Genomic DNA, 16,480 nt, shown 5'->3' with positions numbered 1-16,480 from the left:
GTACTCACAGACTGGCTTTCAGCTGGAGAAACTAAGTCAGCATAGGGCTGGCTAGAAACTGGGCCATCTGAACACCAGGCTCTGCCCAGTTCCATGGCTTTGGATATGTGAGTGGACAGGGCTGGTCTATGAACGGGAACCGCTCTGGTACCCATGTGATCAAGTGGTCAATTGCAATATCTGTTCCTTGGAATTTGCTAACTTCCTGTCACAAGGCCCTGAGATAACAAAAATTCACACTGCCCCTCCTTTCCTGTGAGGTGGTGAATAGGGTCCTTAGGAAACAAAGAGAAAGCTGCAACTCCGGTATGCCCAGACAAAATTAATTAGCACACCCTGAGGCCCTAAGGTCTGTTGACCCTAATAGCAGACCATCAGGCCTCCAAGGGTCATGTACACAATGGACAGAGGGTTCCACCCCCTCCCTAAGCTTGTGGGTTTGCCTTTAAAAACACCTGGGCCCAGGGGAGGGGGCTTCTCTCTAGCCTGCGTGCGCAAACGTTTCCTGTTCATTAAAGCCTCTTGTGTTTTGCAACAACTGGACTGGACATTAGTTCTTGGGAGTACCGACCGAAACTGGAAGACTCCTCATTCTGAGGGTCTTACAGATGTTGAAGGTCTGCATGTGGTTTTTGTCTTTAAAAAAAACAGAAGAAAAAAAAAAAAAACCCAAAATCCCTCCCCCATATACCCTTCTTTATGGTAATCTCAAAATTGGCTCAGAGACTGACATGGTGCTAGCAGTTAATCAGTAAGTCTTCTCATTATAGTTGGATCGAGTCTATGGTCTTTTCTCAGGGGTCGGAAACTATGACAATGGACTATCATGAGACAATTAAATATGTATTAATGAAAGAAAAATCAAGATAGTCAACAGCTTGACAAATGAAGTCTTCAGGAAATTTACTGGGTTCATCTGTTGCTGGTTTTTCTTAGTCTTGGGCTGAACTCTTAGCTCACAGCTTTAAAAAAAAAAAAAGATAGCTCAGATGGAGGCAAACCCACAGCCTCAAACAGTCTCGCTCTCCTGAGTGGCTCTCGATCTTCGTGCCTTCTCCCTACCACCACTTCTCAAAGCAAATGTGTTCCTTGGGAACTTGGCTGTCTTCCAGTTGCTTAGAGAAAAAGTCAGTCATGGGAGGTGGGCCACAGATATAAAACAGAGTCTCTGCTGACACGTGGTCACTTATCTCCTTCTCTGTTATTCTTCCTTCTACCAAAAAACAGAATAAACATCAGTCAGGCTAAGCATGTTTGCGTCCTGACCTACCACAGCTGGGTGGCAGAGCTCACCCGCAGGGGTATGAGCCTGACCTACCACAGCATTCACCTGCAGGGGTGAGTATGACCTACCACAGCACTCACCCGAAGGGGTGAGTATGACCTACCACAGCACTCACCTGTAGGGGTGAGCCTGACCTACCACAGCACTCACCTGCAGGGGTGAGCCTGACCTACCACAGCACTCACCTGCAGGGGTGAGTATGACCTACCATAGCACTCACCTGCAGGGGTGAGCCTGACCTACCACAGCACTCACCTGCAGGGGTGAGCCTGACCTACCACAGCACTCACCTGCAGGGGTGAGCCTGACCTACCACAGCACTCACCTGCAGGGGTGAGTATGACCTACCACAGCACTCACCTGCAGGGGTGAGCCTGACCTACCACAGCACTCACCTGCAGGGGTGAGCCTGACCTACCACAGCACTCACCTGCAGGGGTGAGTATGACCTACCACAGCACTCACCTGTAGGGGTGAGTATGACCTACCACAGCACTCACCTGCAGGGGTGAGCCTGACCTACCACAGCACTCACCTGCAGGGGTGAGTATGACCTACCACAGCACTCACCTGCAGGGATTGAGCCTGATCTCTCCAGGCATCTCAGTCCTACAGCAAGCAAAGCAGAAGGCTGGTCAGGTCACCAGCTGCTCTCTATAGAGAGGGTCCACACACTGACTTGCCTTTGTAGAGTTAAAAACTGCCTTCAGCAAAGTAAATGACCATTTTATTTAAAAGATTAAATCGTTTTAGGATGGTATGATGGCTCAGCAGGTAAAGGTGCTCCTACCAAGTCTCATGACCTGAGCCTGATTCCCTAGACTCACAGATAGAAAGAGAGCACCAACTCCCAAATGGTAAATGTTGTCTTTTGATCTTCATGCATACCTGCAAACAGGTGTGTATGTATGCTCGCGCACACATGCACACACGCAATAATTTAAGATAACTTTAGCTAGGTGTGGTGGCTAAAACCTTTAATCTCAGCATTTGGAGTGGAGAGGCGGATGGATCTTCATGAGTTCCAGTCCAGCCAAGACTACACAGTAAGACCTTATCTCAAAAACACTAAAACAAAAAGTAAATATAAAAAAAAACTTTAAGGACTCCTAAATAGAGAAACAGAGTAATTTAAATAACTATTAATAGTAAATGGGATCGATTCATCCAAATCAGGAGTATAATTTGCTTATCTGTATACTACAGGCATGACATGCCAGAGCCCACTAAAAATTGTGAAAATACAATTTTAATATGGGCAGTAAGAAACCTATCTATAATAAGTAAATCCAAGTAAGTATTTCTTTATAAACTGTCTCAGTTCCCTTGGGAATGACATTCCCAGCAGGTTACTCCTAATAGTAAAACATCTATGCTTAACCAACTGGTTCGTCTTTCCAATAACTGCACAACTAGACAAAATCTCTTTAGAGGACTCACCTGTGATGTATGGCTTAAGCTCTGGACTGATCTGTGATGTCTGTTTTGTAACATGCAAACTGCAAGTAATCTTCTCTGGAAATTCATTTACTAAATCGAGGATATTTTTCTGGAATGTCAAACAAATTGGGTCAAACTACAATTAAAAAAAAAAAAAAAAAAAAAAAAAAAAAAAAAGCAAGCAAGCAAACAAACAAAACTAAACCAAAGCTGGGTATGGTGGTAGAACACCTTTACTCCAGAACCTGGCAGTCAGGGATGGTGGATCGATAAGTTCAAGGACAGTCTGGTCTACAAAGCAAGTTCTGGGCCAGTAAGGTCAAATGTCTCCAAATCACCCCCACCACAACCTCCTCCTCCACCACCTCCTCCTCCTTCACCACCACCCACCTTCTGTTTTTTGAGACAGAGTCTCATGTAGTCCAGGCTGGCCCTGAATTTGTATATGGTTGGGGTTGGCCACGATTGCCAGATCTTCCAGCCTTTCATGCTAAGTGCTGGGATTACAGGTGTGAGACACCATGCCTGGCCCTAGTGACTTTCCTGTTCCATTAACTTGTAGATTCTACCCCACAGTGGTGGTTTGAATGAGAATGACCTCACAGGCTCACAGTTTGAACACTTGGTCCCAGATGATGGGACTGTTTGGGAAGGATTGGAAGTATGGCCTTTTTAAGGGAAGTGTCCATTGGGGTGGGCTCTGAGGTTTTAGAAGACTAATTCTATTCCCAATTACCCCTCTGGGATAGGGTACTGTTTAGCACCATGTCTGTCTGCCTACTGCCAGGACGCTCATGGAGTCTAATCCCCTGACCCAGAACCCATGTTAAATGCTTTCTTTTATAGGTTGCCTTGGCCATAGTGTTCTAACATAGCAATAGCAAAATAACTAAGACGCCCACCAAGACTCCACTTATCCTGCACTTAACTGGAAACATTAACTGTCCTGGGTGAAATGTGTCTGTTAATTCTCATTTTGAATTGAGTAAGCCTTGCCAAGCTTTTTACTGGAACTTTTGCAGAGAAATCTGAACCTACAGAAGGAAAAAATTTCCCATTTACCTACATGTTTACTTATTTTTACTGACCTATATTCACTGTTTAGTGATGGACTTCATAGACATTTTCATTGAAGTATCATACACTTTGGCTATTTTTACCTCACCCTCCCTTTACTCCCATTCAACCCCCGGGGCAGTTTCACTTCTTTCTTGTCCGTAAGCCTGTACCAGTTTTCATTGTTAGTTAGCATTCAAAGTCATGGGTTTCATTATGGCGTTTTATACACACGTTTTTTTGGCTGATCACCACCACCCCCACACACGTCTCTCCTCCTGTCCTGAGCGCTCATTTGTACCTGTAATTGTACCCATAAGCCTCAGTAGTCCCCTTGTCCCCTATCATGTCACACCACCTGTTGTTCATGCACCATAGTTTCTCACCCTTGCTTACACAACCCGGTGAACACAGCTCCCACCTTACCTTAAACAGGAGCTCGCTGGTGTTCTTTGCACTGTAGAACAGTTTTATTCTTCCTAGCTCATAGCCACTTCCTTTGTCTGCTTGGTCTCGGTGGAGATCTGCTGAGTGGCGCAGGACGGAAAGCAGGGGGTTAATCCCGACCCCTCCAGCAATCAACACGAGGTTTCGAGGGGCGTCTGTGGGCTGAGGGTCAAAGAAGAACTCTCCACCCACTCTGAGGGCCACTTCAGAGCCAAGTGTGCACTGAAGCAAGAAAGAAAAGATCCTTTGGTCCCGTGCAGCCCAAGTCTCAGACCACGGCTCCTACTTCAGTGACGTCACCAAGGTGACCTTCTGTCTGCCTTTCAGTATTTAGGATCATCTGCACAACTTGTTTCCAGTTCTCCCAGAGCCTTGGGACTTGATTCTACTTGTCCAGTATGTAGGCTGCTCCCTATCCCAACTTTGTGATCCACACGACAGCCATTCTGGGATTAAGAAAGGAGGACTTGCTTCAGAGATTTTGCCACTAATTTCACAGGTGAGCTGAGCTGCCAAAAATGGCAATGGACACAGGCAGGGCAAACTCTGGGGCATGCATCCCTTCAGAGTCATGTTCCATGTTCTGACCTAGGCTGAGAAAGGCAGGATGGGACTAGTGTGCCATCGAGCTGTGAAGTGGGTTCCTTCCTGTACTGGACTGGCAGTGTGGTACAGTTTGCTTCTCTAGCAGCCAGATAAGCAGGAGGAGGCTGTGCACGCAGGCTGTCTGACACTGGCCTGCCCATGTAATGTGCCTGTATTTGGTGAGGTCACTAATACCACAGCTGTCTCCAGAGGAAAATGCGCTGCTTCCCAGTGGGCCAATACTGACTCTGATGGGGTGTACTAACTGATGGCTAGATCTGCAGGAATTGTGTGTGCTACTCTTCACTGGTAGTTTGGAATCAGCTGCTGTGCTCTGTGCAGAACACAGAAATTTGCACATGATATAAATGAGGGCCTTTTTAAAATTCAGAGTGCTAGATTACCTGCATGACATTGCTGTAATAATGCACAGGACAGTCAGGGAGACTCTGAGTGACCCACAGGCTATTGTAGGCAAAAGCTGGTTTGTAGTAACCTGAGAGCTGGGCTGTGGGGAGGGCAGGGCTGATGGAAGGACACACAGAAGCTGACCTGCTCAGTGCATGGCGGCCAGGAAGCACAAAAAGAAGGCTTTCTCCTTCCCTTCCTTTTTATTTTATCTGCCCCCACCCCCTAGCCCAAGGGATGGTGCTGCCCACCCACATTCAGGGAGTGTATTCCACCCTTGGTTAATCCTCTCTGGAAATGGCCTCACAGAACACATACAGAGGTGAGCCTTGCTAACTAATCTTGTACTCTCTTCTCCATCAGACCCACAATCAAGATGAATCTGAAAATGACTCCTCTTGCAAATAAACTCCGAGACAGCTGTACACAAATCTAAGCTCACATGAATTTTCTAGAATGTGACAAGTGTGCACACTATAGTTGGCTGTGTTCACTTTTCTGGAAGACCACATTCTGGGTGGTGACATGAGTGTCTTTCTGTCAACCACACAGCAAGGTAACACCAGCTGCATCTGCAGGCCACATATCGGTGTAACTGTTTTTAGTAAAAGTCCTGTGACTGCTTCACACTATCTGGTGGTGGTTTCCATATGCCCAAACTTGAGTGCAGAAAATACATATTCTTCGACTATGGGTCCCTTTCCTTCCTTTATTCCTCCTTTGTGTTTTGACTAGAGAATTTGAGTTTTGGGTGCTTTTCCATTCCAGTGTTTTTCCTTGGAGGGCATGGGATTCCTGCCAGCATTGGATTCTGTATGAAAAGATTTCAGATTACTGTGGCTCTTAAAGAAGACACAGTGCTGGGTATGTCTGCCTCCCTCTAAAACCAGGATCCAGGAATACAGCCATTTACACGGAAAGCACAGCTTTGCCTCATTGCAAACTCCTGGCACAAATCAACAGAATTTAGAAGTAGTAACATATGGCATGCTTTTGGAGGGTCAAAGCCTCGGCATTCGGTAAATGACACCTTGCATACCAAGTGAGTAGTAGAAGCTTCTGGACAGGGATTTAATGAAAGGTCCTACAACTTAAGGTGACCAAACTCAGAGAAAAACCCAAGAGCAAAATGCTTTGAATCATGAAATGAGTCTCCTATTTGTAAAGAGCAGTTAAGTGAATGGAAATCCTTTCTCAAGAGGAAAAAAACATCTAACTTTGACTATGTAGGAGAGTGTTACATGACAGTAAGCGGACTTTCATTCTGACAGAAAATGTGGGCAGCAAGGGGGCACTGGGTCAGAAGAAGTGAACTCTAGGCAGGGCTGCACGGTGACTTCAGTGCTTAAAAATGCTCAGTTCTCTCAAGCCCCAAGAGTAGAGAACCTAAATCCTGGAGGCTCTGCCCTTGCTGCAGCCCTACTCATCTGCATATACCTCTCTCTTCTGTCAGGGGAAGCCGGGAGCAAATGAAACCGACTTCAAGCACCTTAGCCCATGTCAACCGAGCAGCCCTGCTGCCACCAGACCCATTTCCAGTGTCCAGCTCCACCAGAGTAGCTCAGGAGGAAAGGAGCCTCTGAAAATGACTCCAGGACAACACTCACGTCATCATGGCTGGTGGCAACAGGGCCCTATATGCAGCCAACCACGTCCAGCCACACTGCATTCCTTGGTGGTTGATGAAGGTCAACATCTTTTCATTTCCTGTTATCCCAGCCATAGGTTTTCTTTAATTCTGTTACCAGTCTCTTGCAGAGAAGTTTAATCTTGGCTAACTTAGATATATCTTATTTTTCCTTTATAGTTCTTCCTCTTGGTGCCATGTATAACTCTCTCTATTTTCAAGTTTCAAGTATTTCCCTATTCCTGCAGGTCCAGGATTCACGTGAACTAAGCAAGCTGAACACACATTTAACAGAGGCAGTTGGAGATGCTCAGATCTCCAACTTTAAAGTTGAGGGGTTGGAGAGATGCTTGGCAAGTCAGAGCCTTTACAGAGGCCTCAGGTTCGGTTCCCAGCATCCACATGGTGATCCACAACTATGGTGATGGAAACAGACACGCACAAACATGCAAGTGAAATACTCATACCCATAAAATTAAATAAATCTAAAGAATTTTTTTTTTTTTTTTAAAGTAGTTGCTTACCTTCTTGTGAACCCAGACAGCAGGAGGGTGGTCTGTATATTTCACTGCCAATTCTATTATTCTCTCTTGTTCTAGCAGTTGGGGACTGGAACAGATTGAAAACCCACCAACGACCGAGACTCCTGGGATAAAGAAATCAACCCTACAAGGACAGACAAATAAATCATCACTGTTGCAGTAACTAAGAAAACTGTCACTGGCAGACAAAAGAAACATGCCGTAAGATTTTAGTTAGACGAAGGAACTATAAACTACTAACTTAACAAAAGAAGGGACAATATAACCAATCTTACAAAATAAAAAGAACTCCAGGAATTTTCCAAAGAACTGCCATGCTAAAACTTACTTAATTTAGATGAATCTCATATATTACTAAAAAGACATCAACTATCAAAAGTGGCACAAGAAATAGAAAAACCTGATCAGGATCAGGTCTACATAAACTCTAAGGACTGAATTAACAAAACTTCACAGAGAAGAATTCTGGTTCAGACAGCATGACTGGTGAGCAGCATCGCACTCCAAACAAGACACTGGAACTTACTCTAATGAAGCAGATATTATCCTGATACTCAAAGACACTGAAAGGAAACCACACCAGCGGTTCTCAACCTCCCTAATGCTGTGACCCTTTAATTCTGTTCCTCATGTCATGGTGACCTCAAACGTAAAATTATTCCATTGCTACTTCATAAATGTAATTTTGTTACGGTTATAAATCATAAATATCTGTGTTTTCCAATGTTCTTAGGTGACCTCTGTTAAAGGGTCATTTGACTCCAAATGGGCTTGTGACCCACAGGTTGAGAACCACTGCTACAGAACACTATCCATTTAAAGAAAAGAAAAATTCCAAGAATACAAAGTTGGCTTAACATCTGTCCTCATCAACTTGAGTGCTAGGTTCAATGAGAGACTCTTCTCAAAAAGATAAGGTAGCCACTTGTGGTATGCACACCTTTAATTGATGCACTAGGCCAAGAGTATCTCTGAGAGGAGGCCAAGGCCCTCTATTAGAACAAAGACTCGAGTGTAGAAATGCACAGGTGCCCAGCAACCAACCATAACCAGAGCAGATCAGGTGACTGCAATGTGTTTTCTAGTGAACCCGTCTGCGACACAACTGTCAAGCTTTGTTTGAAAGTGGACTACTCATGGTAGGTTTCATACATGACAGAGGAGGATATGGATTACAACCAAGAAAGGAATCAAGTTGTCCATGCCCAAACAGAAATGACCCAGAATTCCTCTCTTAGTGAGAGATAGCTAGCCAGGAAATATCATGCCTTTCATCTGATGGAAAAAGGGAAATGCCACTCACCATTGGCCAGCTTTAAAGGAAAAATCTTTATCGGCGACAAGCAAACGGATGCTCTTCACTGTCGGAGACTCATGGGCAATATCACACACCTTAGCGGCAGCTAGGACCTGCGGCAAAGAGATTTGGGGCTAGACACATTCGGCTTTGGAAAACTGCCCAACAAGGCAAAGCACACACCACACCGCTTTGCTCTGCCCTCCCTCCTTCAGGCAGGTAAACAGAATGAACTTTCTGAGACTTCCTACAGCACTATTTTATTCTGAATATGAAAAGCAACCTTTACAGGGACTGTGTAACCAGTATCCATCCAGGTGTTGGGCTAGGCACCCCAGAGAGCTCTGTGGGTGGCATCTAAGGTCCCCTTCTTTAGTAGGCCACGTGAGGCCATGGTTGCTTCTGAGTCAGAAGTTCACAGCACAGCAACAGCAGATGTTCACAGAAAACAGCAAGTGCTTTTTAAAGAGAACAGAGACAGAAACCTGGGTTTGTATTCATTGCTTCCTTCCTGTCTTTTGTTTTGTGAGTCAGGGCCTCACTTTGTAGCCCTGGCTGGCCTGGGACTAAGTATATCAGATTGGCCTTCAACTCACCTGTCCTGCCTCTACAGTGCTACGATTAAGGTATGTATCATCATGGCACCATGCTTGTACACTTAAAGTTTTTTTTTTTTTCTAATTTATATTTTCTCAAAACATAAGCAGTTCATGACCTTGAAGCAACCTGCCGGGAGTTTTGGGAAACACCACTCTCAATGATGCATTTGCTTTCTGATCACTTCCAAACTGGGTGACTTGGGAACCAGTCAGTGAGGGTAATCTGTGCCTTAGCACCCATCAAATGTACAATCGTCTGCACTGCCTTTACTCCACCTCTGCTCCTCACTTCTCTCCCTCTAAATCTGGGACACTGTCCTAGGGTCAAAGAGAAATGGCTCCCCTCAAATTCCTTCTGCTCAACTCTACCTGTGGCAGTGGGCAGGAGCTGATCACATGTGGTCCCTTCAATGGAGGGCCCCAACCAGCCCAGCAGCACTGGAAACTTCCCACCCTGAGGTTGGCCTTTCCTTCAAGAGGACTTCCAGGTCCCACTACTTCTCAAAGGGAGATCACTTTTAACAATCCACTAGAAAAGTCTCACTACCTCAAAAAGAGCTCATCCTTTGTCCTCTGCAGTGAAATCCCTTGCCTGTTTCTCTGCATTGTTGCTAATCTCTTCTTCCTCCTGTTTTGGAGAACAAGAGGGTGATTTTCCATGACAGCCCCAATGCTAGCACCTTTAAGGGAAAAAAAAAAAAAAAAAAGACAGCTGGCCTGGAACTTGCTGTCTATCTACCTTAGCACTACGACTACAGATGTGTGTCACCAGGCAACACCCTTTCTACCTACGCTCTTGATCCTTACCCAATCGATGATCTATACTGCTCCATCAGCAGCTACAAACCAGTCCTTTGTTCATACTCAGTCCTTTCTCAATACCATCTTGTTTCATCAACATGGTATAGGATGCCACTGGCTTTATTGTGGGCAGCTCAGAAACAAACTATGGAAATAAGCAGAACAAGCTGCTAACAGAATGGACTCCATAGTGAGACAGCCCAGACTTTAATCTTGGCAACATCACTTACCGTCATGTAACTCTGGGCAAATGTCCTAGTCACCTTTAAGTAGGAACTGAGAACAGCAACAACTCTGCCTCATAGTGTTGTTAGGGGCACTAACGTAGATAATACAAACAAAAGCACTTCTAAGGTTGCTAGCTTATAGAACGTGTATACTGCTTGTTATATACTTTATTGCACTATTTTACATCATATATCGTGCTTTACCCATTTATTATTATATATGCAGCTGCACTGCACATCCCCAGGGAAACTGCAGACACGGATGACAAAGACCTATGTGGACTGGAACCATACATCCACCCTATCACTTATTTTATGGGTGCAAATTAGAAAGTCTTTAAAGTATTGAGAAACCTTGCCTTCCAAACCTTCCTCTACTGGGACGATGAGCTTCCTCAGTCTACAGTCTTCCTGTCCTTGCTGCTCTTATTAACCACAGGTAACCTGGTTTTTGCTCTCCCACAACTAGTCCTTCTCAGGCTGGTAGATATCCTGAAAATCACATTCAAGTGTCTAGCACCAGTGACAGACCTCCCCAGGTACACACACCACTATCCCAGCCTGAATTTGGTTAGTTCCACGCTAAGTATGGGGAGAGCTGACATGGCCCTCTTTTTTCAGGCCTCTCCTGTGCTTCTTGCTCACTATGCCTTTTCCCACTTCCTCAATGCAAGCATTCCTTGCCCGAGGCTCTCACCCTCTTTTTTCTGCTCCTCACAGGCTTACAATTATACTCCCTGTGGGTAAGGACAGCCAATGCCTAACTAAGGAACTGTTCTTCCAGTACTTATTAGGAGCTGAGTTCAATGTTTTAAGTATATTAATTCATTCCACTGATATCAATAATATCTGGAGAGAATATTGTTATCCTTCTCCTTGCTTGTTACACACACACACACACACACACACACACACACAGTCACTGTATTAGTTCAAAACCACTGTCTAAGAACTGTTGAACTAGTATTCAAACCCAGGTCACCTTAGCACTTAATCATCTGACAGCACTGTCACCAGTTGTATGAAGTCTCTTGCATGTAAAAGAGTCCATACCAGCTTGCCCAATTCCGGGCATCTGAGCATGGTGTCTAGAACCAGCTTCTTTTCACTACTGAGATTTCACTTCCGGAGTTGTGCACGTATACCATTCGGAAAGTGAGACAAGGAACTAGTCCAGTTCTGCTACAGCTTAGCACGAGGATCTGTTCATTCCATGTCCAAGCTCAAAACCCTGCTTTATGGCTGGGAGGACCCACTGGAAGGGACTGGGGTGATCCCCGATGCTAACACTGTTGAGGTGCTGGCCCCAGAAACCATCTAGTCTCTCCTGTCCCTCCCACCTCCTCCCACTTCTCATTCTGTTTGGGAAAATAAAAGTTAGAAATAAAAAGGGAGAAGTGAAAATGAAGAATTTTCTTCCTCTACATAGCAATGTTATTATAATTATAACCTTGTAATTTTCTGACTCCTGGGATTAGATGCTATTTCTTTCTTTTTTTTAAGATTTATTTATTCATGTATTTTACATATTTGAGTGCTCTGTCTTCATGCACACTACAAGAAGGAATCTGATCCCATTACAGATGGTTGTGAGCCAACACGTGGTTGCTGGAATCAGGACCTCTGAAAGGGAAGTCAAGTGCTCTTAACCACTGAGCCATCTCTCCAGCCCCCCAGATGCTGTGCTTTCAATTGTGCCAGCAGAGCTGACATTAATCTTCCTTTGTTCTAAGCTAGGGTCAGAGGAACTGTCCCCAAAGTCCCACTACTTCTATCCTATAAGATCCTGAAACGGTGACTCTAATTCACATACTGGAACTGTTACCTACATGCCAAACCTCAGTGCTTTGGCGACTCATGTTTGATTGGGCACAGCAAGCCTGATTTGCTTACATCCTTCCATGGCTGTGTCCCTCCTCAAAGATGCTGCTTAGTGATGAAATTGCTTACTACCTGAATCTTTGAACAAAGTTTGCCAACATCAGCTCTAAATTATCTACCTGCCTCCACATACCACAGAAAGAATACATACAAGTTTGTGTTAGAAACATTTTTCCTTCTTTACAACCAGTGGGATTTCACATTCATGAAGAAATCATTAACAAGCTTCATATTTACAAAATTAGCACTTTGTTTTGTGTATTAAAAATACTTGCAGACCTATCAGTGGGGAAAGTATCATTTCCTATATGCCTAAAACTTACTCTGCTGAACTAGTTTTCCACCTCAAAAAGACAGCAATCAGCATAGAATGAACAACCATCACCTTCAGCCCCAAACAATTCTCTAAAGGAGAACTATGTTCTCAAAGTAGGGCCCAACATACCTTTATGTTACAGTGTCTCCTGGTACTAAAAAATAAACCATGGAGACAATACTGTTTCTGATCACAGTTGTAGAAGTGCATAAAAATGTTTTTTTCTTCGCTTACAGAGACTTACAACACTAAATACAGCTGAATATGTGTGAAACAACTCAAAAGAAAAGGCAATTATCCACTGGGTGTTTTAAAATGGAAGCAGGGCGAGGACCCCCCAGTTCCCAGTCCTCAGCGCCCTTCAGCTGGCAGCTTAGCTGTCTATAGCCTGAGTATGATTGACAGTGCAGGGAAAGGGCAGGAAGCTTGTCAACTTTCATGTCTCAGCTGCCAGTGCTGCTCTGATGAGCTAGGAGGTGTTTCTAAAGCAGGATGAACAAGGACTGTGAGGCATGATGTCAAAAAAGAAAGAAGGGTAAGCCATTCATAAGGTGCAGGCTCTACAAGTTCCAAGTTCCCTCTCCTGCAGCCCTCAGAGTACCCGTGAGGAGTTCCCTCTCCTACAGCCCTCAGCGTACCCGTGAGGAGTTCCCTCTCCTACAGCCGTCAGCGTACTCGTGAGGAGTTCCCTCTCCTACAGCCATCAGCCGTCAGCGTACCCGTGAGGAGTTCCCTCTCCTACAGCCCTCAGAGTACCCGTGAGGAGTTCCCTCTCCTACAGCCCTCAGAGTACCCGTGAGGAGTTCCCTCTCCTACAGCCATCAGAGTACCCGTGAGGAGTTCCCTCTCCTACAGCCGTCAGAGTACCCGTGAGGAGTTCCCTCTCCTACAGCCGTCAGCGTACCCGTGAGGAGTTCCCTCTCCTACAGCCCTCAGCGTACCCGTGAGGAGTTCCCTCTCCTACAGCCCTCAGTGTACCCTTGAGGAGGGTACTACCTAGTCACAGCTGTGCTCCCTGGCTAAACAGCCCATTCACACCAAAATTAGTGGGAAACCTTAATACTGAACAGTATTAATATTGAAAGCAGCTGAACGACTGCTTTCAAGTTAGTTTTCATATCCTCTGCTTAGGAAATTCCAGAACAGGAAGATAAAATCTCCCTGACTGTCCCCCATGCCCCAAGGATACAGACCTCCTGTCGGAGGACACTTGCAGTTCTCTCCAAGTGATCAGTTTTTCTTTTGGATTTCATTATGCTTTTTAAAAGAAGGTAAAATTAGATTAGTAAGCATTATCTTCATAAAATAATAAAACCACCTTCCCCTGCCAAAAACCGAAACCAAAACCAAAAACCATGGCTATCAAAAGTACAATTAATTGCAGATTCTACAAAACACTGAAAGTCTGCCAGTGCTAAGTCACACACCCAACCGAGTTTCTGATCTGACCGCATGAAGTGAGGTTGCTGCCTCTCTTGAAGGACCTCCCAAACCATCAACACATCAAGAATCAACCCAAATGTCAGCAAAGGCTGACGCCTCACCTGGTTAGGGTAAGGTGACGCAAGGTGCTAGCTGTCAATCTCCACAAAGCAGGCAGAGTGCAGATGGCTCCCACAGTACCTCGAGATGACCCAGGAATAAAGACAGCATGGGCCATGGTGCTCCTGGACAAATGTAACTGAAATTTAAAATCATTTTCAGAGAAAGCAGAGAAAAGCCAGACTATGTTAGGGGCAGGTGCAAAAGACTGGGGTGGGGGGTGGTGGGGATGGGGTGGGTTGAGAGATGGTTCAGTGGTTAAGAGCATTGGCTATTCCTCCAGAGGACCTGAGTTCAATTCCTGGTGCCCATATGGTAAGTCAAACCATCTGTAACTCCAGTTCAAGGGGATCTGATGCCCTTTTCTGACCTTTGCAAGTACCAACACATGGTACACAGACATACACACAGGCAAAAAACGCATTCACATAAAATAAAACAACTACCCATATAGTAAAAGGAAGAAAATCAATTCCCACAAATTGTCCTTTGATTTCTGTGTGTACCCCAGCGGCCCCCCGTAAATACTGAAAGAAAACAATGAAAATTTTAATTAAAATTGCTTAAGGATTTGGGCTGAGTGTGTTAGCACATGCCTTTAGTCCTAGCACTCTGTGAGTTTGAGGCCAGCTGGATCTATACATTGAGTTCCAGGACAGCCAGGGTTACATAGACCCTGTTTAAAAACAAAACAAAACAAAGAGCATGTATTACTCTTCTAGAAAACCCAGCAACTACATCATGTGGCTCACATCTACCTGTCACTCTAGGGATCCAACTCCTCTGGCTTCCACACTCATGCATACATAAACACACACACACACACACACACACACAGCTCCCGCATAATTAAAAACAAAAATAAGTCTCTTTAAAATTTGTATTTATAAAAGCTTAAGGTTCATAAATATTTAAAACAAATAGATAACACTATTTATAACAGACCGAACTAGCACCTATTCAAAAGACCACAAATAACAGTAAATGAAGTGTGACACTTTCATGCACTATACATAATATCAGTAACAATGAATACATTTCACTTACATGCAGTAATATTCAATTAGACTGCAGGTATCAAATGGCATGAAAGCAGCTAGACTGCAAAGAGCACATATTCTTTGGTATCAACTATACAATGTTCCAAGATAGAGAAAAATAACCTACAATGTTAGAAGTCAGTCTTGGAAAGTGCCTGTTTACAATGAGGTTTCTTTATATGGATGCTGAGTGCCTCAGTAGGTCCATTTGTAAAATCTTCAAGCAGTCTTTGTAGCTGGATACTTTCTATCTGTATGTTATACTTCAATAAAAACAAATCAGAAAGATTCTCAACACTTTACTTTTGTTCTCTTTTTGGTTTTCTGAAACAACTTTACTAAGTTCCCCAGGCTCATCTTCAACTCACTGTGTTCCCTGATCTGGCCTCAAACTTAAGGCTCCTCCTGCCTTGTACTGGGATTATAAGCATGTGGCATCACCCCCAACATTACTTTATGATTTAAAATCACAAGACCATTAGGTAGAGCACCGATTAGGAGTCAGGTCATTTACTGTTTGGCTCTGATAGCACTTTCTTGTACATTTAAAAAATACTTCTTAGCCTAAAACATCCACATTTCCCATGCTTTATTACCACATCGGTGGGAATAAAACATGTCTTTCCCAAGCATTTTCAAAGGTACTATATACCTTTGTTAGGAGAATATTCAAGCCAACAGTGAAGGTTTTGTAGTTCTCATTCAGTGAAAACTATTAAGGGCCAAGTATGAAGCAGGCACTTGCCTAAGCAGTGCAGGTTTGAAGAAAGCTTCAGAGAGCCTAGGTTCTAATAAGTAGAGATAAAACTCAATAAATTAATGCACCAGGTGGTGACATAAATCAGAATTTCTCAAAAGCCACAGTCCCCAAATAGTCTTCAGATAGATGGATTTCTTCTTGTCCCAGTTCAGCAGAGTTAAGAATTAACATGCTATTGGCTATTTCCCCCAGTAACTAGAAGAGGTGTAAAGCCTCTGCTACCTCATGAAAGAAGGCTAAACCAAAAACAGGGTGTTAGTGACTGAAACCAAGCAAGCAGAACTTACTTTAGAAACCCATGGGATTCTGGCAGTCCTCAGCTGGCTGATACAGTATTTTGGTCCCAGTACTATACAAAGACCTCTGGATTCACAACAGCTGGAACGCAGGGAAGTTTTCCATATACTGAAATTCCCACAAAGTTCTTATGATGGCAGAGACAATGAACTGGTTAAGTACAAAGAAAACAGAAAAGGCCCCATCAAGTCTAACCTGCAAAAGAAAGGCTCATTGAGAGTTAAAAATGTGAACCCCAGTGGTAGAGAGTTTATTTGGCACACACACACACAGGCCTGGGTTTGAGCCTCAGTACCAGACTGAAGGGAGAACCCTCATTACAATCAGAGG

At 44.3% G+C, this 16,480-nt stretch overlaps 1 protein-coding gene across 2 annotated transcripts; it reads right to left on the bottom strand.

Annotated features, from left to right (window-relative positions):
• Positions 1 to 822: 822 nt before the first annotated feature.
• On the bottom strand, positions 823 to 16,261 carry Oxnad1 (oxidoreductase NAD binding domain containing 1). 2 transcript variants are annotated; one of them, XM_051202729.1, is made up of 8 exons: positions 16,141 to 16,261; positions 14,056 to 14,178; positions 13,705 to 13,768; positions 8,694 to 8,800; positions 7,373 to 7,514; positions 4,208 to 4,450; positions 2,726 to 2,834; positions 823 to 1,213 (listed from the first exon to the last, which is right to left on the bottom strand). In XM_051202729.1, the coding sequence occupies exons 2-8, from the start codon at positions 14,169 to 14,171 to the stop codon at positions 1,059 to 1,061; spliced, it is 936 nt and encodes a 311-aa protein (XP_051058686.1). In that variant the 5' UTR covers positions 14,172 to 14,178; positions 16,141 to 16,261; the 3' UTR covers positions 823 to 1,058. The 2 variants fall into 2 exon arrangements, with proteins under 2 accessions (XP_051058686.1, XP_051058687.1); XM_051202730.1 differs by lacking the exon at positions 16,141 to 16,261 and adding an exon at positions 15,221 to 15,346.
• Between the last annotated feature and the right edge of the window lie 219 nt (positions 16,262 to 16,480).

Source organism: Phodopus roborovskii, unplaced genomic scaffold (assembly GCF_943737965.1).
Source record: "Phodopus roborovskii unplaced genomic scaffold, PHOROB, whole genome shotgun sequence".
Lineage (NCBI taxonomy): Eukaryota > Metazoa > Chordata > Mammalia > Rodentia > Cricetidae > Phodopus > Phodopus roborovskii.
Note: the sequence above shows the minus strand (reverse complement) of the source record. Positions and strands in the feature narration are given on the sequence as shown.

What these genes read in the sequence shown, in the direction of transcription:
- Oxnad1 (XM_051202729.1), bottom strand. Translation starts at nt 14,171, where the DNA reads ATGGCCCATGCTGTCTTTATTCCTGGGTCATCTCGAGGTACTGTGGGA. An exon ending in CTGTCTGGGTTCACAAGAAG is followed by an intron (nt 4,451 to 7,372) that starts GTAAGCAACTAC and finishes TTCTTGCTTCAG; the next exon opens with TGCACACTTGGCTCTGAAGT. An exon ending in CCAGCGAGCTCCTGTTTAAG is followed by an intron (nt 2,835 to 4,207) that starts GTAAGGTGGGAG and finishes TTGACATTCCAG; the next exon opens with AAAAATATCCTCGATTTAGT.